An 11,333-nucleotide genomic window follows, 5' to 3' on the forward strand; every position below is an offset into this window, starting at 1 on the left:
GGACGTATCCAGTAGACCAGGTGACTGATATAAGACTGTGGTATAGGTCGACAACGTCTTCTGAACCAACATTTATCAGTTCAGCAGTGACACCGTCGCTTCTAAGTGGAGGTGGAGGGGGTCTCGATCTATGATTGGGAAGGAGTTTAGAACATTTGGGTCGGTCATTACTTTAGGATTCAGTTTCTCCTCAAAATATTCCTTTCAGCGTTCGAGCTTCATCTTGGTATTACTGATCTCGTTCCCCTGTATATCTAGGATTACGGAAGTTGAGGGATCTTTTATTGAGGCTAGCTCGCTGACTATTTTGAAGAGCTTTTGGCTGTTGCCTTTTTTTAACTGGGTTTCACAGTCATTGCACTTTTCGGCGATATGCCTGCGAAATGCCTTCTTGATTTCACGATCAACTTTCCGTTTGAGGTTTTTGTAGGTGTCTCTGCTGCTCTGGTCAGATTTGTTGCTATGTAGGAGTTTCTGGTGGTATAACCAAAATATTTCCTCAGTGATCCAAGGCTTTTCAATTTTGGCTTTTCTACAAAGGATGTCGCTTGCAGTCTCGAGGATTGCAAAGGTGGCATGTTCAGCCAAGCGATCAATCTCTTCGGGAGTTGCGAGTGGATTGGATGTACTGAGGATGTCACGGAATTTTGTAGACAGGCTAGAGTTATACGTGGCTTTTTTGGTGGGGTCTCGGAGGAGTTCCATTCGGAATCTTGGGATTTTTGTGGTTTTTAGGAGACGTTTTAACCTCAACTTGATTTTGGACATCAGGAGTGTGTGGTCCGAGTCGAAATCTCCACCGGATAGTGAGACAGTGTCCATTACAGATGACTTCCAACGTTTGGATACCAGGACGTAGTCGATCATATTTTCAGTGACTCCATCAGGGGATCTCCATGTTACCTTTCGGCGGTGTCTGTGCTTGATAGCGGTATTAGTGATGTAGAGTTCATTCTCCCTGCAGAAGTCAATAAGCCGTTCTCCCCTTGCATTAATACGGCCATTTCCGTGTGGGCCCATGACATCTTTTCGACCAGCATGGCAACTGCCAACTATCGCATTTAAGTCACCCAACACGATAAATATATCATTTTTGGGGATCTGGTCAGTAACGCTTTGTAGCTGAAAGTAGAATTGGTCGCACTCCTCTTCACTACGGGCTGAATCCGGGGCATATATCTGGACGACTGAGAGATTTTTGATGGGCCCTTTCAGGCGGATGGTCGCTATTCTCTCCAATACAGGAGTGAAAGTCATTAGTGATCTTTTGGCGGCCGGAGAGAGAGTGAAGCCGACACCCTGCCGATGGACACCATCAGAACGTCCCGACAGTAGGAAAGTGGTTCCAAGGATGTTTTCTTCTCCGTTTCGAGGAAGGTGTGTCTAAGACATACCGACTATATCTCACTTGTATCTATCAATTTCTTTGAACACCAGATACATTTTGCCAGGTTTAGCTAAAGTCCGGGTATTTAGTGTACCAATATTGAGAGTGTTTTTCGCTGATATTAAACTCTCATCCCGTCTGGGAGTCGTCCTAGGCCTATGGTCGTCGGCTTCCCCGTACGCGGTAGCAAATTCATCATTATTCTCATTCCTTATCATCATCAAATCACAAGGTTCGTCGGTTTCCCCGGACGCGGTAGCACTTCTACTTTGATCTTTTAAGCCTTTGTTCATATTTTGAAAAGATATGGTTTCTTGGCAGATTCATTGACAATTCATTTCTGATTTCATTTCTTCCTCCTCCGCCTGTATTTATGACCCCCGGGTAAGAGTACCCCAGTTTCAATGATGGACCCCCAGGGGCTAGGTCCCCCTTGGTCCGCGCCTCCCTTTATGGAGGTACCCTACATATCTGTAGGACGTTCCCCTATCCGCCACCTGGGGACGCGCTGAGTGGCCTGGGGAGGGCCCATACTGAGAAACTGTTCTCAGTTGGATCTGCGTAGGATCTACTGCGTCATTGGTGCTTAACTGAAAACGAATTATATTACAAATATTTTCTTTTCCAGTTCTTACAGCATTGAAAATAAAAATAAAATTACAGTGAAATAAATTCTTGAACTGATGGATCTTTCAACAATTAATATCATTATACATCAAATATTCAATTTGATGTTGTTTATACTTTACAAGACTGTTGAAGAGGCATATAGTTTTAAGTAAAGCGCCAATGACGCAGTAGGTTTAAGACTTTTACAGTGAGAGAAGGAGGCGATACCCAAACTCTTGTTTGTAGTGATTTTTGTTCGTTTCAAGCTTGATTTGCATACTCAATTTAAGTTTCACTCGTCTTAAGATTTGTTTATTCATTCACATTAATATCTATTGTATGTTTGTTCGCATTGATTGCTTATTTATTTTTTTGTTGTTTTAAGTTTCATTTATACTTCAATAGGAAAATATTTTTTTTCGTTTTAAGCTTGATTTTCATATTCAATATAAGCATTACTTGCTTTAAGATCTATTTATTCATTTATATTGTTACTTGTTGTGTGTTTTTTGCTATGATTGTTTATTTAATTTCTGTTCGTTTTGGGTTTCATTTATTCTTTAATATTAATTTTTGGTCGTTTTGAGTTTGAATTCTAACAGGTATTTGTATCTGCTGAGTTTAAGTTTAAAATGGCCTTTACTGTTCTTTGAAAAACTTATTTTTCGGAAAGTTTTTTTTTAATTTATTTTGCTCATTTTTGATTGAAAAAAGTTTCAAGTTTTTAAAATTCCTTATTTCAAAATCAAACTTTTTCTAAAAAAATCAAATGTTCATCAAATTATCAAAACTGGTATCAAAGTTACAATATCAAAGTGAAAAAATGGGTTTGCGTCAACCCGGAGTTTTATTATCTGATGTTTGAACTATTTTTAACAAAATGGCTATCTCAAAATTTATATCGGGTGGGTTTTGGGAAAATAGACTGCGGGAGGGGGTGCTAATTGTACTTCTGTCTATTTTGACTCTTAAAAAGTGAACTAGAACTTTCTATTTTCAATCAAATGAGCCCTCTCTGAAGTTTATACGAGCATCCCAGTAGAGTGCTAAGTTATATTTCTAGGACCGCCATAGGAATTACCATGCTATTCTACGACCGCCATAGGAATTACCATGCTATTCTACGACCGCCATAGGACCATGCTATTCTACGACCGCCATAGGAAAACATTTCTACGACCGCCATAGGAATTACCATGCTATTCTACGACCGCCATAGGACCATGCTATTCTACGACCGCCATAGGAAAACATTTCTACGACCGCACTAGGAATTACCATGCTATTCTACGGCCTTAAAAGTTGGCAAGGTATAATGTGGTCAAACATGTTTTGAGAGTATGATCATAATTATATAACTCAACGGAACGGGTTTTTTGAGATAACAGCTGTTTTTTAGGAGCCAATGAGAGAGTGGTGATTACTCCATATGCGATAACTCGATTGGTGATTGGGATTTGAATAAAAGGAAAGGTTTTCTTTACAATTCATATTAGTAAGAGAATTGAATTCAGAGAGAATAGTTTATTTGAAAGGATATTAGTAGAGAAAAAATGAGTTGTGTATTTACATTATTGGAGATTAATGATGGAGCCGAGAGCAGCAGCAACGATATACGAGTACCCAATGTGGCTGTGGAAATAGCCGGAGGCTGTAGACTATGCCTTAAATGGAACAATATGTATGCTAGATACGTGATATCATTAAGCAAGTTTAAGCAGGAGGAGCAACTATGTTTTGCTGGAAAAGTTAATATTCTTCATATAAATAAACTTCGGTCAGCATTAGATATGCTATCGAAATATATTGATGAGAACAAAATGTTTCAGTGAATATTATTATTGTTGTAATTATACTCAATAAAATGGTTTCTAAACCACTGGTATTTTCCTTTCTATAGTAGACTAGTGTATATTTTCTAGAGTGGAAAAAAAATTTTTGGTTAGTCTGAAGTTGGTTGTGACAGTGTTAGACTCTGAAAAATGGATAGATTCGAGAAAGAGTAAATCATTGGGAATCTATTGCTTATGGAAAACCGTTTGATTCTAGATGACGATATTCTAGAGCTGACAATTCAAAGGAAGACTTTTTCCGGGGGATGTTTGTCGATATAAAGAAAACTGGGTCTCTATCATTCGACTATTGTATGAAGCTTCTATATCGTGGTCCAAATGGATTTAGACAGTTTATAGATATATGGATCACGACACAGCAAAATGATATTGTGGATATGATTTTAAACATTAGTTTAGAAATTTAGGACTTTTTTTCATGACGAAGATGGTGCTCAACAAAGATTTACTCCTCTCTCTATCTCAGACAATATTTTGTTGTTGGTAGCTCAGTTTCATTGTGGCAGTGAGAGCGTCAACACATGAAAAAATGTTCCATACATGCCCGTTATGCATTTATACGCTGAGCAGCTCGTCGTCATGTGAGAATTGCACAATGATTGATGAGTATGATGAAAAGTGTAGATTATGCAACCCATGTAAATTGCACAGAGGAAATGCTTTAAAAATTAAAGGTTGTATGTACTGTTTTGATAAGATTTGTGAATCTCATCCTAGAGGGCACCTATGCTCCATTTGTTACTATTATAAATATAATCAGTGGCAGAATACATATCCTGGTATAATTGGAAAGAATCCTAAGCGTGATTTTAGTTTCTTGCTATGAGATTGGCATCGTCGTGGTTTTAGATTGTTCTGGGAGGAGGAGCCGGCTCAGCGATTCAACTGTTGGAACAACAAAAGAATATGGTTTCTACGTCATCGTTGTGAAGACAATGGGTGTTATGATTATAAGCCCACTGATTTTTATTTGGCTGTGACGGAATGTGATTCGACACTTGAGGACACTTTTTGTGAAATTCCTTCAAATAGACAAATTGAAACATGTGAATTCTATAGAATGAACGAGAATAGTATCATCGACTATACAAAGAGATATGACAAGAGTGAAGTTACACTCTACTGTAGAAAATGTGACCCTGACATTGCAGTACATCAGAATCAGTACACTGTGAATTCAGATAATCTACCTGCACTAGTTGTTGTCGACAAATACCTATACCTATTAGAAGATGAAATCTAAAGAGTAGAAAAGTCGTTTTTTTTATCATGTATATAAATGTTTATCATTAAGAGATGTTAAACATAATTCTAGAACAATTTATTAGTATTGCACTAAAATCAATATGAAATAAGCTTGTAAATATGTTTTCCAATTGAAAGTCATTCAATCATGGTAAGTCAACATAGATGTTGAGAAACTGCTTGTAACGTGTAGCCACGACATCTGAACATGAAAAAGAGTAGTGCATGAAAGCCACATGTCTTAGTCGTTAAATCCTGTACTCCTCGTTGATTTTGAATAATGGTTTTCCCATTGCTTTCAATAAAGTTGCTGATGTATGGAGTGTAGAATTTATACGATAGGCCAAGAGGATCAAAAAATTCAATATTCTTCGCTATTTGAAAGATGCATAGCCAATAGCCGGTCTTCAAAGTCAATGGACTGCTATTAACAATGATTAGGGTATTGTTAACACTTGGAATTTTTTCAATGAAGTCCGTAGGCATGCAATAGGACTTGTACTGGGACATGTATGGATCCATACTAAGTACATTCATTATTTGGTTTGTGTTCAGGGTACAAGGTCTAGTAGAACACTGCCGTCGGATATGATTTACCAAGAGGCTTCAAATTGACTCCGTGATATTAGCGTGATAATCTCAGTCAAAGCTCCGACAATTTTACACTCTAAACGGACACACCCTGTTTACACAATGCTTATATTCGGAATTCCCGACAATTTCAAAAAAATTACTCTATGATTTTTTTTGAAAACATTGGATCAGTAATTCCATGTTCAAATAATTGAGAGTCATGCACTAGAGTCTGCATAGTCAACTCGTACAGAGTTCTATAGGATTTTTTGTGAAAAAAGATAGAGTGTACAGTGGAATACCATTCACTTTGCACACAAGGCTAGATAGACCAAAAAAAATAGAATCATGGGGGGATTCCGTCCAGGATCCAACGGCACTGCCACTCTTTACAAGGGCCAAAGCCAATTTTGATGGGATTTCTCCATTGATAATCCATGAATCGCTATAGCTACGAGAGCCGATGGCAATGTGACGTTGATTGCTGATCGTATGGGGGACAAGAAGTTTAATATTGTTGCCATTGGCTCTTAGTTTTTCCACTGCCAATGCAACAGAGCTCATAACCTGTTGTTTTTGGACGTGGATAATTGCCGATGTGACAATGACATTTGAATGGGGTGCTGCAGGAAGGGTTTTTCTCAGAATGAAATTTGATAGCGCCAGTTACAACTTTATGTCAATCTTGACATTGGGGGTAACCATTTAGATATATTGAATATCTAATGATTTAATTTTCCAACTATATGATACTCCTGACTCACTGCAGTAGTCAACTCACTATCAGTATCCACACCTGATCGATATTCATAGCCCAATGATTGTCCTATCAACTCCTTGTACGCCTTTGGTGTCATCATCATAAATTGTATGTAGCTTGCATAGTTGGATAAATTATTGCTAGTGCTCACCAATGTTCCATTAATAAATACATTACTTTGTTTGAACAGATTGTTTAGAATATAGTTTTCATAGGAGAGGCCGTCGCCTGCAGTTCGAATTGTATTATATGAATTTTTCGTCACCGCAAAATTTAAATCAATAAATATTGATGAAAAATCAATGAAATCGCCTGCATTAGAAAATATTTGAATGTGTATGTTTTCCGAGAGGGGTTCTTGGGGATGAAATTTTTCAAAGTAGCCATACTTGACACTGACATCAACATTTTCAGCATTGAATAGATTCAATGAGGAACTGATTGATGGATATGATTCCTTGTGGGGGAGATAAGTCATCTTAAGAGAAGAAATCCTTCTTTGATCTAACAATCTTTTTCTTTTTCTGCTTATTGGTCTTCCTTGTTTTATTCCTCAAAGTACTTGGTGATGTCCTTCGCTTCCCGCCTGGGGGGAGACTGATGAGCGAATGACGTGCACGCATCCTTTTCAATCCCTCCCCATTTTCCCGAGATTTTAATTGCTCACCAACGGCTCTTGCTGAAAATCTAATATTTTCCTTAACACTCTCCTTGAAATTCTTGCCCGACCACCAGTCCTGTTGTGTGGAGGCAGCAAAATTTGATGCAGCAGATACAAGATTTTATCTGGCAAGGGGTAGTGCAGAACGAAATAGCCTAGCAAACCAGTTATCAAGACAAAATCTAGATATTGGAGTACGCCCTTTGTAGTAGTCCAATCCATTGCCTATTTGACGTGGACTCAAAGCACCAACCTAGCAATCGATATCGGGGCAGACAAATGGAATTCTTCTATTGTTCATTTTAGGTGATTGTGCTGTCGCCGACAATAGGTCGAAAATGACATGTAATCACTGCTAAGCCTCTTTTTATTGCTAGAGGATCACCTAATTTACTTCTTAATGTTAACTGACAGAGTTCCAAATACGGAGTGTTTACAGGACCATACTGAAAATGTTGTAAATTATAGTGATGAACAAGTTCATGAGTTTTTTTTCGTTAAACAATATGTAGGAGGGGTACATTTGAATGACCAACTCTCGATGTTTCCACAAAAAATGCATAGAGAAATATGCAAGAGTCCGAGGCGAAACGAGGTGGATAATCAGCAAAAATAACTTGATCCATCCCGTAAACGGTGCCAGCATTTTTCCCATTGATCGTATTCTGTTTAAAGCCAAGAACGTCTTTCAGATTATCATTGAGAATAATTATTTCAGTGTCAACAAGACGAGGTAATGTAAATCCTATCGTGTTCCAATGAATAATTAAAATAGAATTTACCATTCCTAAGATATGAGATTTTTCTATTGATTATACGACACAAATCTGTCAAATTATCGTATTCAATATATTTCAATTTGGCATGTGGATATTCGCTAGATTTAAGTGCTTCAACCCATTCCTAGTCAACAAAGAGTGTCCAATCGAATGGTATAACTTTTATATCATACACACGATCCTTTCTAAGGATGTCATAGGTATTTTTGAGAATACAGTCGACAAGAGCCACTTCATACGCACCGTCAAATTTGATGGCCGGGGAGAGTTTTGTCCAAAAATCACTTGTCCTATTCAAGTCATTGTAGAGAGGATCGGAAACGTTGGACATAAATGTTACATAGAAACCATTGGATATTGTCAATATCTTCAACACCGATCCAAGAATCAAAATCAGAGTTGTGTCCTTGGCACCGAACACGCAACTTTCTCTTACCCCTGTGAGTACGATTCTTCAACATCTTTTCAATTTGACAAATTTCACTCTTATTTTTAACTTTTTGTAATTCTTAGGCATAAAAGCCACCAAGAATCTGTTCATCTTTGGTATCGTGCAAATGATAAGTTATGGGTTTAGTGTCTTGGATTTTTGCCACTTTGAAAAGTTCGGTAGGCTACAGGTAATTCTCCTTTTCAAAAACATTAGTCGTCCTATTAATTCGAACAGTATCACCAACATTGAATTTATTTTTCTTCTTGACAATCGTTTCATTGGAATATTGTTTAAGAAAGGTGTCAATTGTATCATGATCAGAATGATGAACTTCCGTTGGGGTTGATTGACAATGATCGGTGAGGTCGTTGATAATAAATCAACATGATTTTATCTAAATCATAAATAAAACCGGGTGTATTTTTGAATGTACATTATCTTGAGTTTAAGAGTCGAATTGTTTTTATTAATCATACTGCCAATGAAGCCTGTATAGGACTATGAACATGATAGAGCAGTGTACTATTTTTCAATAGTACTTTTGCAACATGAGGATTAACAAATTCGCTACCGCGATCCCTTTGGATTTTTTTATATGAATCCTGTTCGAGAATACTTTCAATGGCCTGAGCAACTTCAACGCCTCTCTTTGATCGCAATGGAATGGCATATGCATAGCAACTAAAAACACTGATTAGAAGTAGAATGTACTTGTACGGTGTATTGTGACGTCTTTGAATCTCATCTAGAGTTAGGAGATCTGCTTGCATTATATGCAATGGGAAAAAGGCTTTAGTTTTTCGATATTGATTAGCACGAAGTCTATGATTTCTATGCAGAGTGTAACTTGATTCATTTTGTAGATAGTCTTGTACACTTTTAGTTTGAACACCAGTGACCTTGGAAAGAGTGGTGGGGGAACTTAAACTCCCCACCTCACCAATATTCTCATAAACACCTTTCAGAACTTAAACCATTTTGAACGTAAACACGTTTTGTAACGTCCGCTACCCTTTTGTATACTAGTGGTTGGTGGTGGTGGTGGTGGTGACATGATACGTTTTCGCTTTTTCCTCGCCATCACCATTGTCAAGTTTTTCCCACTAGGTGTGCTAGTATTTTCCAATATTGATATAAATTCTTCTTCTTCTTCTTCTTCTTCCTCTTCATGATTTAATGTTGTTGTTGTTGATGGTGCATCTTAATTTAATTTTTTTAGAATTTTTAAATTGCCATTAAGACTTATTTGGAAGTTTAATTTATTTAGAAATTTTTATATATGAGAGTCAAATGATAATAGTCATATACGATTTTTAAACATATCATAGATTAAATCAAGTAGATTATAGCTCTTACCTTGACTTATAATCCCTTTCCCAATGCTTTCAATGAACCTGATCTTGACCACTTTCCATTAGATAGGTTAGGAGCCGTGTTATTTTTTCAAGCTATTTTTGGGGCAATATATATCAATTTTCAATACAATTGAATCCAATTCCTCCTTCTTTAATTGTGTTCCAGCAGCAGCAGCAGCGGACTCTTGAGGAGATGATTCTTTTTTGTGATCAATACCAGCAGTGGCCTTCAAACGATAGGACTTATGTTTGTCCACTCGGCGAAGTGTATCTTGAAGTAAAAGCAGTTTTTTATCATCCTCAATATTCTCGTTGTCAAGGAATTTACTCAGATTGTTCTCAAAGTGTTCCACAGATGAGAGAACAAGTTCTATTAGTGTCAATTTATACGATTTTGTCATTCTCTCTCTAGAGAAGACTGTTTGCAAGTCCTGCAATTATCGGCAGTAAAAGCGTGAAAAAGCTACCACCCACGTGAAGAAGTCGTCTCTTTCAAAAATTCTATAGTTTTACTTTAAAGGCCCATGTACGTACAAGGTAATTATGTTGCATAGCCTGCTGCTTAACTTCTTCTTTAAGTTCAACATTGCCCTCTGTAAAATTTATACAAAGCTCAAATATTAAATTAATGAAATTATTGTGAATACCATGTTTGAATAGGGCTATCCTAAGCGAGAGGTTTGAAGCGCTTAGAACTTAAAACAGATGTTTATTTTTAATTAGTTTCTTAAGCGTCATGATAGCAACTAATAGGTCTTTTTAGTGTTCACGGGGAGATATAGTGTAATTTTATTGTCGAAAATATCTGTGACTACACGCAGATCCACGGGTGTATTTTTATTAAGATCCAATAGGATATAGCCGTGGGGTTTATTAGTTGCCTGATTGTATGCTGAGGGCAGAAATTTAGAGGCGCCTGGATAGATTTGTTTATTGAGAGTTATTAGGGAGCTAGAATCACGAACAACTCTGTAGATGATATAGTAGGTGCAGTTCAATGCAAGTATTCGCATAAATTTGCTCTGATGAAAGAGATTGTGTAGAACGAGAGTGACGGAAAACTGATCATGATGAGAGCGAACGGTGAACAGTTTTAGCATTTCATAGGACCATTTTATCAATAGATTCAACCAGATCGTCAATAATCAGCCAAGAGTTTGGTTCAATAATGCTGAAAACATCAAGTCCCTGTATGAATTGTATCTGCACCAATCCCGTGGTAGCAATTGCTTTTATTTTATCGTATGACTCCTGCCAAATACTGTAACAATAGTAGATTTTTTTCGTCTTTTCCACAAACATTTTATCGCAATTTTTAATTATTTTAGTTAAGAGTGATGTTTTGCCCGGCATTGAGGGCCCACACATAAATGATCTGAATGATGTTTTAAATTGATATAAGTTCCCTTCAATAGTTCACCTGGACAACTAATTGTAGACTATAGTTGTCTACTGACTAAATAATTTCCCCTACTACTACTAGTCTGTGTGGTCAAGAAAAAAAAAATCAATAAAGAATCATATTTCTTGTATTAAAAACAGCACTTTACAGAAAACAAAGAAAAATATACCTTTTAAATTTATTTATAAAAAAATGCACTAGAAAAAGCACTTAAAATAATATCACTTTTTTTTTCTTTTCAATGCAACATGTACAAAAGCACAAAAAAAATCTGCT

The 11,333-nt window shown here is 36.9% G+C and overlaps 1 protein-coding gene across 1 annotated transcript; it reads right to left on the reverse strand.

Annotated features, from left to right (window-relative positions):
• Positions 1-204: 204 nt before the first annotated feature.
• Positions 205-1,257, reverse strand: LOC148955556 (uncharacterized). Its single transcript, XM_089107625.1, has one exon. It carries the CDS (start codon positions 1,255-1,257, stop codon positions 205-207), a length of 1,053 nt encoding a protein of 350 aa, XP_088963751.1.
• Positions 1,258-11,333: the final 10,076 nt, after the last annotated feature.

This window comes from Artemia sp. Qi Xiang Cuo, chromosome 2 (genome assembly GCF_049724085.1).
Source record: "Artemia sp. Qi Xiang Cuo chromosome 2, ASM4972408v1, whole genome shotgun sequence".
Classification (NCBI taxonomy): Eukaryota; Metazoa; Arthropoda; class Branchiopoda; order Anostraca; family Artemiidae; genus Artemia; species Artemia sp. Qi Xiang Cuo.

Coding starts and splice junctions, on each gene's coding strand:
- LOC148955556 (XM_089107625.1), bottom strand. CDS start 1,257: ATGACTTTCACTCCTGTATTGGAGAGAATAGCGACCATCCGCCTGAAA.